At 46.9% G+C, this 18,142-nt stretch overlaps 1 protein-coding gene across 5 annotated transcripts in view; it reads right to left on the bottom strand.

Annotated features, from left to right (window-relative positions):
* Nucleotides 1-1,318: 1,318 nt before the first annotated feature.
* Nucleotides 1,319-18,142, bottom strand: part of LOC147097533 (uncharacterized) — a 27,302-nt gene continuing 10,478 nt past the window's right edge. For 4 of the 5 annotated variants that reach the window (XM_085971452.1, XM_085971455.1, XM_085971453.1 and 1 more), the window contains exon 3: nt 1,319-3,129. In XM_085971452.1, the coding sequence (XP_085827578.1) occupies nt 1,484-3,025 (1,542 nt within the window). In that variant the 5' untranslated portion in view covers nt 3,026-3,129 and the 3' untranslated portion in view covers nt 1,319-1,483. Of the gene's footprint in view, nt 3,130-12,974; nt 13,551-18,142 lie in introns of those variants that run through there. The other variant, XM_085971456.1, reaches the window with a different exon arrangement.

The raw sequence follows: 18,142 nt of genomic DNA, 5'->3' as shown, positions 1-18,142 counted from the left end.
GGAAAGTGGTCCATGTTGTCCAAGGCCTTGTCATGGATTTTGATAATCGGGGGGCAGTACTGTGTGGCGGGGACAGGTTGGTAGAGGACCTTTGTCTTACCGATGTTTAGTGTAAGGCCTATGCTCTCGTATGCTTCAGTGAAGGTGCTAATGATGGCTTGGAGTTCGACCTCCGAGTGTGCGCAGACACAAGCGTCGTCTGCATACTGTAATTCAACGACAGAGGAAGGGACGACCTTGGATCTGGCCAAACAATAATGGGTTACTTGTGTTTATTAATAGAGGCCCAGAATATAAAAACAAAGAGATCAGGCTCGGACTTTATAAACCACTGGTTAGGCCTCAGCTGGAGTATTGTGGACAATTCTGGGCCCCACACTTCAGGAAAGATGTAAAGGCCTTAGAAAGGGGACAGAGGAGGTTTACCAGGATGTTACCAGGGATGAGGGGCTTCAGTTATGAGGAGAGGTTGGAGATGTTCGGACTGTTCTCCTTGGAACAGAGAAGGTTAAGAGGTGACCTAATAGAGGTTTTCAAAATGATGAGAGGTTTTGATTGAGTAAATAGAGAAAAACTATTCCCTCTGGCGAGGGGGTCAATAACCAGGGGTCACAGATTCAAAATCATTGGCAAAAGACCTGGGGGGAAGATGGGAAGAAATTGTTTCACGGAGCTGTGGCGATCTGGAACGCTCACCCTGAAAAGGTGGTGGAAGCTGATTCCATAAATAATTTTTAAAGGGAGTTGGGCGGGTACTGGAGGATGTGGAACTTACAGTATTACAGACAAAAAGTGGGGATGTGGAACTGAACATGACTGCTCTTTCAAAAAGCCAGCACAGGCACGACGTGCCGAATGGCCTCCTTCTGTGCTGTAAGTGTCTATGACTCTATTCTATGAATAATAACTGTACAAAACAGTGACACACACAAATTATAATTAAATCATAATGTGAATGTGAAGATTGATTATCGCCTCTTTAACCTGCAGTGCCCACCGGTCGCGGAAGACACCAAGCAAACAAAAGGTTCATTTCTTGATGAGCCTTCTGTTCTGTGTCTAGAACCATGGAAGAGCACGGCTGGGACACATTTCTTACAGGCCTCAAGATTAACACACACGGCGACTTTGCTGTCAGTGAAGAGAGACGGGAAAGACCAAAGTGCCGTTTGCTCCTCTCAGTGTGGCCCTGAAGGACTGTGTCAAGGCTGAAGTTCTGTTCTCGCCATACGATCCTCCCCCCAGATTGTCCTTTCTGCGCTCCAGTCAGGTGATGCTAAACACTCAGGTGGGAAAGACAAAAATCTACAACAATGTGTTAAAACAAAGCTGATTTATTTGACATATATCCAAAATATTAAATTCCAGCCCAGTTATAGGGTTATTAACATCAGCAGAAACAAACCCCAACTGTCAGAATGAACATGGTTCAGTCCTGGATGTGATTAACAGCAGCAATAACCGCAGAATCCAACCCCTGCAGTCACTTGTGAACTCGCTGGTGTGTCAGCAGGTGGGATGAACGCGTGAATCCCTTCCCACACACAGGGCAGATGAACGGCCTCTCCCCAGTGTGAACTCGCTGGTGTATCCGAAGGTCAGATGACTGAGTGAATCCCTTCCCACACTCAGAGCAGGTGAATGGCCTCTCCCCAGTGTGAACTCGCTGGTGTATCCGAAGGTCAGATGACTGAGCGAATCCCTTCCCACACACGGAGCAGGTGAATGGCCTCTCCCCAGTGTGAACTCGCTGGTGTATCCGAAGGTCAGATGACTGAGCGAATCCCTTCCCACACACGGAGCAGGTGAACGGCCTCTCCCCAGTGTGAGTGCGCTGGTGGACAGTGAGTTCAGATGATCGCCTGAACCCAGTCCCGCAGTAAGAGCACCTGAATGGCCTCTCATCAGTGTGAACACGTTGATGGCACCTCAGTTCCCCAGAACTTTTATAGCACTTCCCGCAGTCCGGGCATTTAAATGGTCTCTCGTCAGTGTGAACTCGCTGGTGATTCAACAGGGTAGATGACTGAGTGAATCCCTTCCCACACACGGAGCAAGTGAACGGCCTCTCCCCAGTGTGAATTCGCTGGTGTCTCAGTAGATCCTTTTTACTTTTAAATCTCTTCTCACAGTCAGAACACTTAAAAGTTCTCTCATCAGTGTGAACATGCTGGTGTGCCAGCAGGTGGGATGAACGAGTGAATCCCTTTCCACACTCGGAGCAGGTGAATGGCCTCTCCCCAGTGTGAACTCGCTGGTGTATCCGAAGATCAGATGATTGACTGAATCCCTTCCCACACTCAGAGCAGGTGAATGGCCTCTCCCCAGTGTGAACTCGCTGGTGTATCAGAAGGTCGGATGACTGAGCGAATCCCTTCCCACACACGGAGCAGGTGAACGGCCTCTCTCCAGTGTGAGTGCGCTGGTGTACAGTGAGTTCAGATGATCGCCTGAACCCAGTCCCGCAGTGAGAGCACCTAAACGGCCTCTCATCAGTGTGAACACGTTGATGAAATGTAAGTTCCCCAGAACTTTTATAGCACTTCCCGCAGTCCGGGCATTTAAATGGTCTCTCGTCAGTGTGAACTCGCTGGTGATTCAACAGGGTGGATGACTGAGTGAATCCCTTCCCACACACAGAGCAGGTGAACGGCCTCTCCCCAGTGTGAACTCGCTGGTGTCTCAGCAGATCCTTTTTGCTTTTAAATTTCTTTGCACAGTCAGAACATTCAAAAGGTCTCTCACTAGTGTGAACATGCTGGTGTTTCAGTAGGTGGGATGACTGAGTGAATCCCTTCTCACACACAGGGCAGGTGAATAGGCTCTCTCCAGTGTGAACATGCTGGTGTCTCAGTAGGTGGGATGACTGAGTGAATCCCTTCCCACACACAGAACAGATGAACGGCCTCTCCCCAGTGTGACTACGCTTGTGCCTCGACAGGACAGATGATCGACTGAAGCCTCGTCCACACACAGAACACATGTACGGTTTCTCCCCGTTGTGAACGGTGCTTTTTGCTTCCATGTTCAGAGGCCGATGATATTCAGGTCTGATAAATCGAGTCTGTCAGATCTTGATTTGATGTTTGGTTTGAGTTTCCTGTCTGCAAATCCTCCCCTTCTAATAGCCTGTAAAATTAATTTAAAAGAGGAAAACAGGTCTATGAGAGAGAACCCACCAAAAAACAAAGGCAGGTTGTGAAATTGAGCTCAATGAATCTGGTAACTTGTGGGGTCGGCAGCAGGACAAGCGACCAAGAAAACTGCCGGATTGTCATAAAAATCCAACTGGTTCACTAATGTCCTTCAGGGAAGGGAACCTGACACCTGGTCTAAGCCTGCACAAGACGCTATGGGAGGAGAGAGGAGGGAGGGAGGGAGAGGGGGCGAAGGAGAGCAACTTTATATATCTGCAACTCCACCAGAACTTTGACAGAACCTCGCAAACCCGCGACCTCCATCACCTAGAAGGATTAGGGCAGCAGGCGCATGGGTACACCATTACCTCTAAGTTCCCCTCCAAGTCACAGTCTCCTGACTTGGACATATATCGCCGTTCCTGTGTCGTCACTGGGTGAAAATTCTGGAACTGCTTACCAAACAGCATTGTAATTCAATGTAATTTTACCAAGGTGCCACTGGGCTTCTATATTATCTTCATCACATGGACTGCAGATAGAAATTAATAGGTTTGATCTAATAGCCATTACAGAGACATTGGTTGCAATGTGGCCAAGGTTGGGAACTAAACATTCAAGGATACTTAACTTTTAGAAGAGATAGGCAAAATGGAAAAGGAGGGGTAGCCCTGATAATAAAGGATGGGATAAAGACAGTAGAGAGAGGATCTTAGCTCTGAAAATCAAGTAGTAGAATCAGTTTGGTTGGAGCTAAGAAACAGCAAGGGGCAGAAAACATTGGTGGGAATTGTTTATAGGTCCCCAAACAGTAGTTGTAATGTAAGGCAGAGTATAAATCAGGAAATTAGAGGTGCATGTAACAAGGGTAATACTGTAATCGTGGGGGACTTTAATCTACATATAGACTGGGCAAACCAAATTTGCAGTAATAGTGTGGAGGACAAATTCATGGAATATATGCAAGATAGTTTTCTAGATCAGTATGTTGAGGAACCAACTAGGGAACAGGCTATTTTAAATCTAGTATTGTGCAACGAGAAAGGGTTAATTAATAACCTTGTAGTAAAGGGGCCTTTAGGGAAGAGTGACCATAATATGATAGAATTTTATTAAGTTTGAAAGTGATTTTGTTAAATCCAAAACTAGAGTCTTAAATCTAAACAAAGCAAACTACATAGGTATGAAGGGTGAGTTGGCTAAGGTAGATTGGGAAACTACATTAAAAGGTATAATGGAAGAGAAGCAATGGCTAGCATTTAAAGAATACATAATTTACAACAAAAATACATTCCTTTAAGACACAAAAACCCCACAGGAAAAGTGGTCCAACCGTGGCTAACAAGAGAAGTTATAGATAAAAGAAAGAGGCTTATAACGTTGCCAAAAATAGTAAGCCTGAGGTTTGGGAGGATTTTAGAATTCAGCAAAGGATGACCAAGAAATTGAAAAAGGGAAAATAGAATATGAGAGTAAACTAGCGAGAGCTGTAAAAGCAAACTGTAAAAGCCTCTATAGGTATGTAAAAAGGAAAAGATTAGCGAAAGTAAATGTGGATCCCTTACAGGCTGAGACAGGGGAAATTATAATGGGGAATAAAGAAACAGTAGAGAAATTAAACAAATACTTTGTGTCTGTCTTCACAGAAGATGCAAAAACCTTCCCGGAAATAGTGGAGAGCCAAGGGTCTAGCAAGAATGAGGAACTGAAAGAAATTAGTATTAGTAAAATAAAAGTACTGTAGAAATTAATGGGACTGAAAGCCGATAAATCCCCTGGACCTGATGGCCTACATCCTAGGGTTTTGAAAGAGGTGGCTATAGAGATAGTGGATGCAATGGTTGTCATTTTCCAAAATTCCATAGATTCTAGAACGGTTCCCGCGGATTGGAAGGTAGCAAATGTAACCCCACTATTTAAGAAAGGAGGGAGAGAGAAAACAGGGAACTACAGACCAGTTAGCCTGACATCAGTAGTAGTAGTGGTAGAATCTATTATTAAGGACGTGGTAACAGAACACTTCGAAAATAATAATAGGATTGGGCAGAGTCAACATGGATTTATCAAAGGGAAATCATGTTTGACAAATCTGTTAAATAGTTTTTTGAGGTTGTAACTAGCAGAATAGATAAGGGGGAACCAGTGGATGTGGTGTATTTAAGATTTTCAGAAGGCATTCAATAGGGTGCCACACAAGAGGTTATTAAACAAAATTAGGGCTCATGGGATTGGGGGTAATATACAGCATGGATTGAGGATTGGTTAACGGACAGAAAACAAAAAATAGGAATAAACGGGTCATTTTCGGGTTGGCAGGCTGTAACTAGTGGGGTACCACAAGGATCAGTGCTTGGGCCTCAGCTATTCACAATCTACATCAATGATTTGAATGAGGGGACCAAATATAATATATCCAAGTTTGCTGATGATACAAAGCTGGGTGGGAATGTAAGTTGTGAGGAGGATGCAAAGAAGCTTCAAGGGGATATGGACAAGAACATGGCAAATGGAATATAATGTGGAGAAATGTGAAGTTATCCACTTTGGTAGGAAAAATAGAAAAGCAGAGTATTTTTTAAATGGCAACAGATTGGGAAATGTTGGTGTTCAGAGGGACCTGGGTGTCCTTGTACACGAATCACTGAAAGTTAACATACAGGTACAGCAAGCAATTAGGAAAGCAAATGGTATGTTGGCCTTTATTACAAGAGGATTTGAGTATAAGAGTAAAGACGTCTTACTGCAATTATATAGGGCGCGGTGAGACCACACCTGGAGCATTGTGTACAGTTTTGTTCTCCTTGCCCAAGGAAGGATATACTTGCCATACAGGGAGTGCAACGAAGGTTCACCAGACTGATTCCAGGGATGGGGGGATTGCCCTATGAGGAGAGATTGAGTAGACTAGGCCTATATTCTCTAGAGTTTAGAAGAATGGGAGGTGATCTCATTGAAACATGCAAAACTCTTACCGGGCTTGACAGGGTAGATGCAGGGAGGATGTTTCCCCTGGCTGGGGAGTCTAGAACCAGGGGTAACAGTCTCAGAATAAGGGGTTGGCCATTTAGGACTGAGATGAGGAGGCATGTCTTCACTCAGAGGGTGGTGAATCTTTGGAATTCTCTACATTTACAATTGCAAGTTCTTTCTTTATATATACAGGATTATTAAAGTAACGGCAGCAGTGAGAGGATAAAGAGCGGCCCGAGAGCGGAGCTGAATTAAAGCAGTGACAGCGGTGAGAGGATAAAGAGCGGCCCGAGAGCGGAGCTGAATTAAAGCAGTGGCAGTGGTGAGAGGATAAAGAGCGGCCCGAGAGCGGAGCTGAATTAAAGCAGCGGCAGTGGTGAGAGGATAAAGAGCGGCGCTGAATTAAAGCAGCGGCAGTGGTGAGAGGATAAAGAGCGGCCCGAGAGCGGAGCTGAATTATAGCAGCGGCAGTGGTAAGAGGATAAAGAGCGGCCCAAGAGCGGAGCTGAATTATAGCAGCGGCAGTGGCGAGAGGATAAAGAGCGGCCCGAGAGCGGAGCTGAATTAAAGCAGCGGCAGCGGCGAGAGGATAAAGAGCGGCCCGAGAGCAGAGCTGAATTAAAGCAGTGGCAGCGGCGAGAGGATAAAGAGCGGCCCGAGAGTGGACCTGAATTAAAGCAGCGGCAGCGGTGAGAGGATAAAGAGCGGCCCGAGAGTGGACCTGAATTAAAGCAGCGGCAGCGGCGAGAGGATAAAGAGCGGCCCGAGAGCGGAGCTAAATTAAAGCAGCGGCGAGAGGATAAAGAGTGGCCCGAGAGCGGAGCTGAATTAAAGCAGCGGCGGGAGTGGCGAGAGGATAAAGAGTGGCCCGAGAGTGGAGCTGAATTAAAGCAGCGGCGGGAGTGGCGAGAGGATAAAGAGTGGCCCGAGAGCGGAGCTGAATTAAAGCAGCGGCGGGAGTGGCGAGAGGATAAAGAGTGGCCCGAGAGCGGAGCTGAATTAAAGCAGCAGCGGGAGTGGCGAGAGGATAAAGAGCGGCCCGAGAGCGGAGCTGAATTAAAGCAGCAGCGGGAGTGGCGAGAGGATAAAGAGCGGCCCGAGAGTGGAGCTGAATTAAAGCAGCAGCGGGAGTGGCGAGAGGATAAAGAGCGGCCCGAGAGCGGAGCTGAATTAAAGCAGCGGCAGCGGCGAGAGGATAAAGAGCGGCCCGAGAGCGGAGCTGAATTAAAGCAGCGGCGGGAGTGGCGAGAGGATAAAGAGCGGCCCGAGAGCGGAGCTGAATTAAAGCAGCGGCGGGAGTGGCGAGAGGATAAAGAGCGGCCCGAGAGCGGAGCTGAATTAAAGCAGCAGCGGGAGTGGCGAAGCTCCGAATCAAAAACAACATCAAAGAGTGACGTCACAGGAGAGCAGGTAGGTGATTGGTTGGTGCGTATTAGAGCTTTATTTTGCTCTCTAAATTAGGGAAGGGGGTTAAATTAAGAGCTGAGAAACTATAACTTGCTAGTACTTATTAAATTAATAACTTAAACTAGATAAAATAATCAAACAATAAAACTAAAATATCGATGAATAAAAGCTTTAACTAATTAACTGATAAATAAAACAAGGTTAGAGATGGCAGGGCAGGTGGTGTGTGGTAACTGCAGCGTGTGGGAGTCTGTGGAGAGCATCGCGATCCCGAACAACCACATCTGCGGTAAGTGTCTGCAACTCGAGGAACTTCGACTCAGAGTTGTTGAGCTGGAGTCCGAGCTGCAGACATTGCGATGAATCAGGGAGGGGGAGAGTTACCCGGACACTTTGTTCCAGGAGGCAGTCACACCCTTTATGTTAAGCAGTACTTGAGAGTTCATCAGTGGTCAGGGACAAGAGGGTGCGACAAGGAGTCAGGAAGGTATGGGGACCCAGGATGTAGTGATGGAGGAACCTCAGTCCTTGACCTTGTCCAACAGGCATGAGGTACTTGCTAACTGTATAGATGAGGAAAAGGACTGCAGGAAGGATGGGCAAACTGACCATGGCACTGTGGTACAGGGGGCCATCCAAGTGGAGGGAGAAGGAAGGAATGTGGTAGGGGTAGGGGACAGTATAGTCAGGGGGATAGATACTCTGCTGTCACGAAAGAGAGTCAAGAAGGCTGTATTGCCTGCCCGGTGCTAGGGTTAAGGATGTCTCCTCGCGGCTGGAGAAGAACCTGGAGTGGGAGGGGTTGGATCCAGTTGTTGTGGTCCATGTAGGAACCAACGACATAGGTAGAACTGAGAATGAGGTTCTGCTGAGGGAGTTTGAGGAGCTAGGGTGTAAATTAATAAGCAGAACCACAAGAGTAATAATCTCTGGGTTACTACCTGAGCCACTCGCCAATTGGCATAGGGTCAAGCAGACCAGAGAGTTAAATGCGTGGCTCAAAGAGTGGTGTGGGAAGAAGGGGTTTCAATTCATGGGGCACTGGCACCAGTACTGGGGAAAGAGAGCTGTTCCGTCAGGACGGGCTCCACTTAAACCAGGCTGGGACCAGCGTCCTGGTGAATTGAATAACTAGGGCTGTAGATAGGGCATTAAACTAAAAAAAGGGGGAGGGGAAATTTAGAAATCTAAAGAGAAAGGTCAAGGCAATATAGTGTAGCGATTTGGGTAAAAATAAGCAGATTGTGACAGGAAGGAGATCGGAAGATTTGGAAGTAGAATCAGCATGGGTGGAGATAAGGAATAACAAGGGGCAGAAAACACTGGTGGGAGTAGTATGTAGGCCCCCTAATAGTAGCTATACTGTTGGACAGAATCAGAGAGTTAAATGCGTGGCTCAAAGGGTGGTGTAGGAAGAAGTAATCAAGAAATAGTAGGAGCCTGTAACAAAGGTAATGCAATAATCGTGGGGGACTTTAATCTGCATAAAGACTGGACAAATCAAATTGGCAAAGGTAGTCTGGAGGATGAGTTCGTGGAATGCATTCGGGACAGTTTCCAAGAACAATGGCCCAGAAATTCGGGTCCCCACGCCTGAGTCCAACTAAAGTGCCGGTTTCATGCATGCACTGCGCATGCGCGGGAAACCGGAACTTCCATTCCCTTGAAAGGGGTTGACAGATGGAACACGTACGCCGGAGAGGCAGTGCGTGCGCATCGAACTTACGTTTTTTTTTGCAGGTTTCTCCGGGAGGGTATGTCTCCAGCAGTTACACTTTTAAAAAGCAGGCGCAAGGCCTGCATTTAACAAGGTAAGTGGTGAATTAATTAAAATTAAAATTAATTTTCCCACAGGTTTATTATTTTTAAATACTTTAAAGAAAGGTAAGTTTATTTTTAGCCCCGTTAGAAAATGTAATTAATTTTTTCAAAAATTTAAATTGTTTAAAATAGTTATTTCATGTAATTTATAGTTATTTTAAAAATGTGATTTAAAAAAAAATGTATTTGAAGTTTTAGTTATGTTTTGGGGCTTATAGCTCTTCCTGTCAAATTTATGAATGAAGCATTCCCTGCCAGCATTGGCTCTCCATGGCCCACGTGATCCCAGGGGACGCTTCGAACTAACTGCGCCCCTGGGATACGCAAGCACTGCGCGCCGGCAGTTAGGGGAGGCCCAGGATCGGAATCCCACGCGGGCCCACAGCTCGACGGCCACGGGAAGCCCCCGACCCAAATTTCCTGGGCCACGGGCAGCACGGTGGCATAGGGGCAGCACGGTGGCATAGTGGTTAGCACTGTTGCCTCACAGCGCCAGGGACCCGGGTTCGAATCCGGCCTCGGGTGACTGTCTGTGTGGAGTTTGCACATTCTCCCCGTGTTTGCGTGGGTTTCCTCCGGGTGCTCCGGTTTCCTCCCACAGTCCAAAGATGTGCAGGTTAGGTTGATTGGCTATGATAAATTGACCCTTAGTGTTAGGGGGATTAAAATGGGGTTACGGAGATAGGGTGGGATATGTGTTGGTGTAGGGGTTACGGGGATCAGGTGGGATATGTGTCAGTGCAGGCTCGATGGGCCGAAATGGCCTCTATCTGCACTGTGGGGTTTCTGTGATTTCTGTGAATACGTCATGGAACCAACCAGGGAACAGGCTATTTTAGATCTTGTATTGTGTAATGAGACAGGGTTAATTAGCAATCTCATAGTAAAGGATCCTCTGGGGCAAAGTGATCATAATGTGATAGTAAATCACTCTCAAACTTAATGTGAAATTCTAAGTCCGAAACTAGAATCTTAAACTTAAATGAAGCCAATTACATAGGTATGAGGGGCGAGTTGGCTAAAGTAGATTGGAAAAATAGATTAAAATGTATGGTGGTAGATAAGCAGTGGCTAGCATTTAAAGAAATATTTCATAGTTCTTAACAAAAATACATGCCATTGAGAAACAAAAACTCCACGGGAAAAGTGATGCATCCGTGGCTAACTAAAGAAGTTAAGGATAGCATTAGATTGAAAGAAGAAGCTTATAATGTTGTGAAGAATAGTAGTGAGCCTGAGGATTGGGGGAGTTTCAGAAACCAGCAAAGGATGACCAAAAAATTGATAAAAAGGGAAAAAACAGAATGAGAGAAAACTAGCAAGAAATATAAAAGCAGATTGTAAGAGCTTCTACAAGTATGTAAAACGGAAGAGAGTAGCAAAAGTAAACGTTGGTCCCTTAGAGGCTGAGACAGGAGAAATTATTATGGGGAATAAGGAAATGGCAGAAACGTTAAACAAATATTTTGTATCTGTCTTCACAGTTGAAGACACAAAAAGCAGACCAAAAATGGTGGGGAACCAAGGGTCAAATGAGGGTGAGGAACTTTATGTGATTAATATAAGTAGAGAAAAAGTACTAGAGAAACTAATGGGACTAAAAGCCAACAAATTCCCTGGACCAGATGGCCTACATCCTAGGGTTCTAAAAGAGGTGGTTGCAGAGATAGTGGATGCATTGGTTGTGATCTTCCAAAATTCCCTAGATTCTGAAATGGTCCCAGCGGATTGAAAGGTAGCAAATGTAACACCGCTATTCAAGAAAGGAGGGAAGAGAGAAAACAGGGAACTCCAGGCCAGTTAGCCTGGACATCAGTCATCAGGAAAATGCTGGAATCTATTGTTAAGGAAGTGGTATCAGGGCACTTAGAAAATCATAACATGATTAGGCAAAGTCAACATGGTTTTACAAAAGGGAAATCATGTTTGACAAATTTATTAGAGTTTTTGGAGGATGTAACTAGCAGGGTAGATTAAGGGGAAGCAGTGGATGTAGCATATTGGATATCCTAAAGGCATTCAATAAGGTGTCATACAAAAGGTTATTACACAAGATAAGGGTTCATGGGGTTGGGATAATATAGTAGCATGGATAGCAGATTGGTTAACGGCCAAAAAAGAGAGTAGGGATAAACGGATCTTTTTCAGGTTGGCAGGCTGTAACTAGTGGGGTGCCGCAAGGATCAGTGTTGGGGCCTCAGTTATTTGCAATCTATATAAATCACCAAGATGAAGGGAACGAGTGTAATATATCCAAGTTTGCTCACAATACAAAGCTAGGTGGGACAGTAAGCTGTGAGGAGAACACACAGAGTCTGCAAAGGGATATAGATAGACTAAGTGAGTGGGCAGTAAGGTGGCAGATGGAGTATAATGTAGGGAAATGTGAGGATATTCACTTTGGTAGGAAGAATAGAAAAACAGACTATTTTTTAAATGGTGAGAAATTTTTAAATGTTGGTGTTCAGAGAGATTTGGGTGTCATCGTGCAAGAAAGAGAGAGAGCTAGCGTGCAGGTACAGCAAGCAATAAGGAAGGCAAATGGCATGTTAGCCTTTATTGCAAGGGGTTGGAGTATAGGAGTAACGAAGGCTTGCTACCATTGTACAGGACCTCGGTGAGACCACACCTGGAGTACTGTGCATAGTTTTGGTCTCATTTTTTAAATCATTTTTATCGTCACTGCCCATCCCTAATTGTCCTCGAGAAGGTGGTGAGCCGCCTTCTTGAACCGCTGCAGTCCGTGTGGTGAAGGTACTCCCACAGTGCAGTTAGGTAGGGAGTCCCAGGATTTTGACCCAGCGACGATGAAGGATCGGCGATATACTTCTAAGTCAGGATGGTGTGTGACTTGAATGGGAACTTGGAGGTGGTGGTGTTCCCATGCGCCTGCTGCCCTTGTCCTTCTAGGTGGAAGAGGTCGCAGGTTTGGGAGGTGCTGCCGAAGAAGCCTTGGTTTGTTGCTGCAGTGCATCTTGTAGATGGTACACACTGCAGCCACGGTACGCCAGTGGTGGAGGGAGTGAATATTTAAGGTGGTGGATGGGGTGCCAATCAAGCGGGCTGCTTTGTCCTGGATGGTGTCAAGCTTCTTGCGTGTTGTTGGAGCTGCACTCATCCAGGAAAGTGGAGAGTATTCCATCACACTCCTTATTTGTGCCTTGTAGATGGTGGAAAGGCTTTTTTGGGGAGTCAGGAGGGGAGACACTTCCCGCAGAATACCTAGACTCTGACCTGCTCTTCACAGAATCACAGAAACCCCACAGTGCAGATAGAGGCCATTTCGGCCCATCGAGCCTGCACCGACACATATCCCACCCGATCCCCGTAACCCCTACACCAACACATATCTCACCCTATCCCCGCAACTCTTGTTGCCAAAGTATTCATGTGGCTGGTCCAGTTAATTTTCTGGTCAATGGGGAACCCCCCCCCCAGGATGTTGATGGTGGGGGATTCGGCGATGGTAATGCCGTTGATGGTCAAGGGGTGGTGGTTAGACTCTCGCTTGTTGAAGATAGTCATTGCCTGGCACTTGTGTGGCGTGAATGTTACCGGTCACTTATCAGCCCAAGCCTGAATGTCATCCAGGTCTTGTTGCATGCAGGCATGGACTTATTTAAGGAAGGATATACTTGCCTTGGAGGCGGTGCAACGAAGGTTCATTAGATTTGATTCCTGGGATGAGAGGGCTGTCCTATGATGAGAGATTGTGTAGAATGGGCCGATACTCTCTGGAGTTCAGAAGAATGAGAGGTGATCTCATTGATACATACAAGATTCTGAAGGGGATTGACCGGGTAGATGCTGAGAGGTTGTTTCCCCTGGCTGGAGTGTCTAGAACTAGGGGGCATAGTCTCAGGATAAGGGGTCGGCCATTTAAGACTGAGATGAGGAGGAATTTCTTCACTCAGAGGGTTGTGAATCTTTGGAATTCTCTACCCCAGAGGGCTGTGGATGCCGAGTCATTGAGTATATTCAAGGCTGAGATCGATAGATTTTTGGACTCTAGGGGAATCAAGGGATATGGAGATTGGGCGCAAACGTGGAGTTGAGGTCGATGATCAGCCATGATCTTATTGAACGGCGGAACAGGCGCGAGGGGATGTATGCCCGACTCCTACTTCTTATGTTCTTAGGATGCACCGCAGCAACTCGCCAAGGCTTCTTCAGCAGCACCTCCCAAATTTGCCACCTCCACCACTTAGAAGGAGAAGGGCATTGGTTTAATGAGAGTGCAGCGCTTCTTCAGTACTTCCCATCCAACAGTGTCGTGCTCCCTCAGTACTGCCCCTCCGACAGTGCAGCACGCCCTCAGTACTGCCTGACAGTGCAGCACTCCCTCAGTACTGCCCCTCCGACAGTGCAGTGCTCCCTCAGTACTGCCCCTCCGACAGTGCAGTGCTCCCTCAGTACTGCCCCTCCGACAGTGCAGTGCTCCCTCAGTACTGCTCCTCTGACAGTGCAGCACTCCCTCAGTACTGCCCCTCCGACAGTGCAGTGCTCCCTCAGTACTGCCCCTCCGACAGTGCAGTGCTCCCTCAGTACTGCTCCTCCGACAGTGCAGTGCTCCCTCAGTACTGCCCCTCCGACAGTGCAGTGCTCCCTCAGTACTGCTCCTCTGACAGTGCAGCACTCCCTCAGTACTGCACTGGTGCTTCAGCTCAGCTTTTGTGCTCAAGTCTCTGGAATGGGACTTGCACCCACAACCTTCTGACTCGGAGCTGAGAATGCTGCCCACTGAGTCACGGCTGACACTAGTTATGAGTTCTTATCTCTACCCTTCAAATAGCTTCTGCACTTCACTCACCTGCTCTGGACAGTGGTTCGTCGATGCTCCGTACCGGTCCTATCCTGCTTACGTCGGCTCGTCCTTGCATAGGACCTCTGACTTTGACCCTGGTCTCCCTACTATTATCCCTAACCTATTCCCTGCTACCAGGAAATATGTATTCCATTAATTACAATTGTGGTGTATGTGCCTTTAAGAGCCCCAGGTGTGCTGTAATGCCGGTAATTGCCACTCGGCTATATAAGCCTGTATATTGTGTATATCCGTTAGAACCCCCCCCAGACTTTGCTTAGTAAATACCTATGAACCAACTCCTGTCTTCAGTGTCTTTATCAACACACAAACACTACAGTGGCGACGAAGTGGAAACGGACTTACCTGCAATTCGGCAGCACCTCAAGGACATCGATTCCTCGGGCGTCCAGAAGACTCAAGGAAGTGAGAGAAGCTGTGGTTTCACCAGCTGGCCAAGCTGGTGGCAGGTACTGCGCTAATCCTTCCTGGGCGTCAGGCTGGGGCTCCAGCGGCTGGCTCTACAGCTGAGGCAGGCAGCGAAATCGGAGGCAAGCAATAACGGACTGGGAGGGAGCACTCGGGAGACGGCCGGCGCGGCAAGCAGGTCAGCGTTCAGACCTGGAGAGAAACTCCGGTGGGAACGAGTCTCCAACAGTAAATAAAAAAGAGAACGGAAACCGCAGTAAACAGCGTTGTCATCGGCAGCAGCGGCGGGAAAGCGCGGGAAGCGCCATATCTTTGCTACAGAAAAGGAAAAAAAAGCGCGGGAAGCGCCATATCTTTTCTGAAATGCCTAAATCTGGTAATATTGATGCTTTTGATAGCGAAATAGAGGATTGGACCACATACGTGGAAAGAGTAGAGGTATATTGCACTGCAAATGGAATAGAAGATGAAAAAAAGCTTCAGTACTTCTGAACTTAATGGGCGCAAAGACATACGGGCTGTTACGAAATTTAATCACTCCAGCCAAACCAAAGGGCAAGAATTTTAAAGAAATTGTTGATACCCTGCAGGAGCACTTAAACCCAACACCGCTGCTGATAGCGGAACGATTCAAGTTCTTCAAGAGAAATCAACACAAGAATGAAAGTAACGCTGATTACCTAACCGAATTAAGAAAGCTATCAAAGTACTGCCAATTCGGGGCAGGACTATCAGATTATCTTCGAGACAAATTCGTTTGTGGTCTCTTAAGTGAAGGAACACAAAAAAGACTGCTTTCTGAAAAAGATTTAACATTGGACAAAGCTTTCAGTATGGCTGTATCATACGAAGCAGCAGCAAAAGGAGCTGCAGAGATACAACAAAAGACACAGGACTTCGGCACCCATGAAATGATACAGGGTTTCGAAAGATGTTATCGCTGCGGCAGATCCACCCATAACCAGAGGGACTGCTGGTTCAAGGACAAAGCATGCAGGCAATGCGGGAAGATTGGACACATTGCACGGGTATGCCGATCTGGACAAAATAAATCCAGACAGAAAAAAAAAAATCAATAAAGTACAGGGAGGTACAAATGATGACGGACAGTAGCTCCGAAGACCAGAAGAGCGATAGCGACTTCGAAAACAAGAGGCTAAGCTGTCTCAAATTACATAATGTACTTGCCAAAGATGATTACCAAACCATTTGGGTTACCCTCACAATAGCAGGGTCCCCAGTTAAAATGGAGCTAGATACAGGATCAGCTCTAACCGTAATAAATCGACGGGATTACGAGAGGCTATTTTCGCATATACAGGTAGACTATCCTTTATCCGAAAACCTCGGGACCAGCCGTGTTTCGGTTTTCGGAAAATTTCGGATTTCGGAAGGTGGGTCGGCGGGGGGGTCTGCAGTCGTGACTTGTCCGTCGCTGCTAGCCTGGAATGCAATGAAGTTCCGCATTTCCACCAACAGGTCGTCGTGCTCGGTCGGAGCAGGGGCCGGCACCGCCGCGGGCTCAGAGCTCTCATTGCTTTCGAGCCTTTGGAAGCGAGTCAGGTGGTTCCGCGGGGGGGGGGGTCGTGCGCACGACTTACGCTGACCCTCTGCTCAGCGTAAGTTGGCGGGGGTCCGCGGGGGTCGGGGTCGGCGGGGGGTCGTGCGCACGACTTACTCTGACCCTCTGCTCAGCGTAAGTCGGCGGGGGTCCGCGGGGTTGGCGGGGGTCGGGGTCGGCGGGGGGTCGTGCGCACGACTTACTCTGACCCTCTGCTCAGCGTAAGTCGTGCGCCACTCTGGTCATGTTGTGCGCACGACTTACGCTGAACGAAAAAACCTTCGATTTTTAGAGGGTTTCGGTTTTCGGAAGTTCAGATAAAGGGTAGTCTACCTGTACCTCTAAAAGACACATCCATTATCTTAAAAAACATATACGGGGCAGAAAGTATGCCCCAAAGGAAAAATAAGGGTGCCTGTTGTATACAACGGCAAAGAAATACAAAAGTTGTATTTATACATTCTACAAGATGGTGGTCCACCGTTGTTGGGACGTGAATGGATCAGGAAGATACGTTTAGACTGGCACTCCATTCAGGCACTGACGGTGACCAGTAAGGAAAAAAAACAATGATGACATCATACCTGAACGATTAAAAGACATCTTGGCCAACGCCAAAGAAGTGTTTCAAGAGAAACTAGGAACCTTGAAAGGCATCACCGCCTCAATAAAAAAGTGGAAGATGCAGCAATTCCCAAATTTTTTAAGGCAAGACCGGTGCCATACGCAATACGTCCAGCAGTCGAGGCAGAGCTGGAGAATTTGGAAAAAGCAGGCGTATTATCCAAAATAGATTGCAGCGAATGGGCAACACCCATCGCTCCAGTCATGAAAAAAGCATTGAATTGAATAAAGATAAATCTGAAAAACAGAGAAAAATTCGCATCTGTGGTGACTTCAAGGTGACTGTAAACCCGGTCCTTCACACAGTACAGTATCCTCTTCCGAGGATAGGAGATATTTTCGCCTCACTATCCGGAGGGAAACGTTTCACCAAAATTGACTTGGCACAGGCATATCTACAGATGGAGGTTGAGGAGGCCTCTAAAAAGTATCTCACGATAAACACACACAAAGGCCTGTACCAGTACAATCGACTGGTTTTTGGAGTAGCATCAGCTCCAGCTATCTGGCAAAGAGCTATGGAGCAAGTCCTGCAAGGGATTCCGGGGACTCAATGCTACCTAGACGACATCCTTGTAACAGGAGAAAACGACAACGAGCACCATGCCAATTTGGAGCAGGTGCTCACTAGGCTGAAAGAACGGGGCCTACGAGCAAATCGCCCCAAGTGCGAATCTTTCCAAAATCAGATATCATATTGTGGCCACATAATTAATAATGAAGGGTTGCATAAGTCACCTGAAAAAATTGAAGCGGTTATAAAAGCCCCAGCACCTGAAAATGTTTCACAATTAAGGTTGTTCCTGGGATTAATAAATTACTGTCATAAATTTTTACCGAACTTATCAACTCTTCTACACCCTCTTAATGAACTTCTACAAACAGGAGTGATTTGGAAATGGAACGAAGACTGTAAACGTGCCTTCCATAAATGCAAAGACTTAATCACATCCGAAGAAGTTTTGGCTCATTACAACCCATCACTGCCAATCAGACTGGCGTGCGATGCATCCCCTTACGGCATAGGAGCAGTATTATCCCATAAATTCCCTGATGGCTCAGAACGGCCGATAGCTTTTGCGTCACGCTCATTAAACTCAGCTGAGTGTAACTATGCCCAAATCGACAGGGAAGTACTCAGCCTGGTATGGGGAGTGAAGAAATTCAACCATTACTTACACGGACAAAAATTTACCTTGTTGACTGACCATCAACCCCGCATCTCCATATTCAACCCTAAAAAAGGTGTTTCCATTATGACAGCGCAAAGGCTACAGAGGTGGTCCCTTTTTCTAGGGGCACACCAATACAACATAGAATACAAAGGGTCAAAACAGCATGGGAATGCTGACGGTTTATCGCATCTACCGTTGCCAACGGTAGAAGAGG

This window comes from Somniosus microcephalus, chromosome 31, assembly GCF_052327205.1.
Source record: "Somniosus microcephalus isolate GS21.2 chromosome 31, FLI_Smic_1.0, whole genome shotgun sequence".
NCBI lineage: Eukaryota > Metazoa > Chordata > Chondrichthyes > Squaliformes > Somniosidae > Somniosus > Somniosus microcephalus.
Note: the sequence above shows the minus strand (reverse complement) of the source record. Positions and strands in the feature narration are given on the sequence as shown.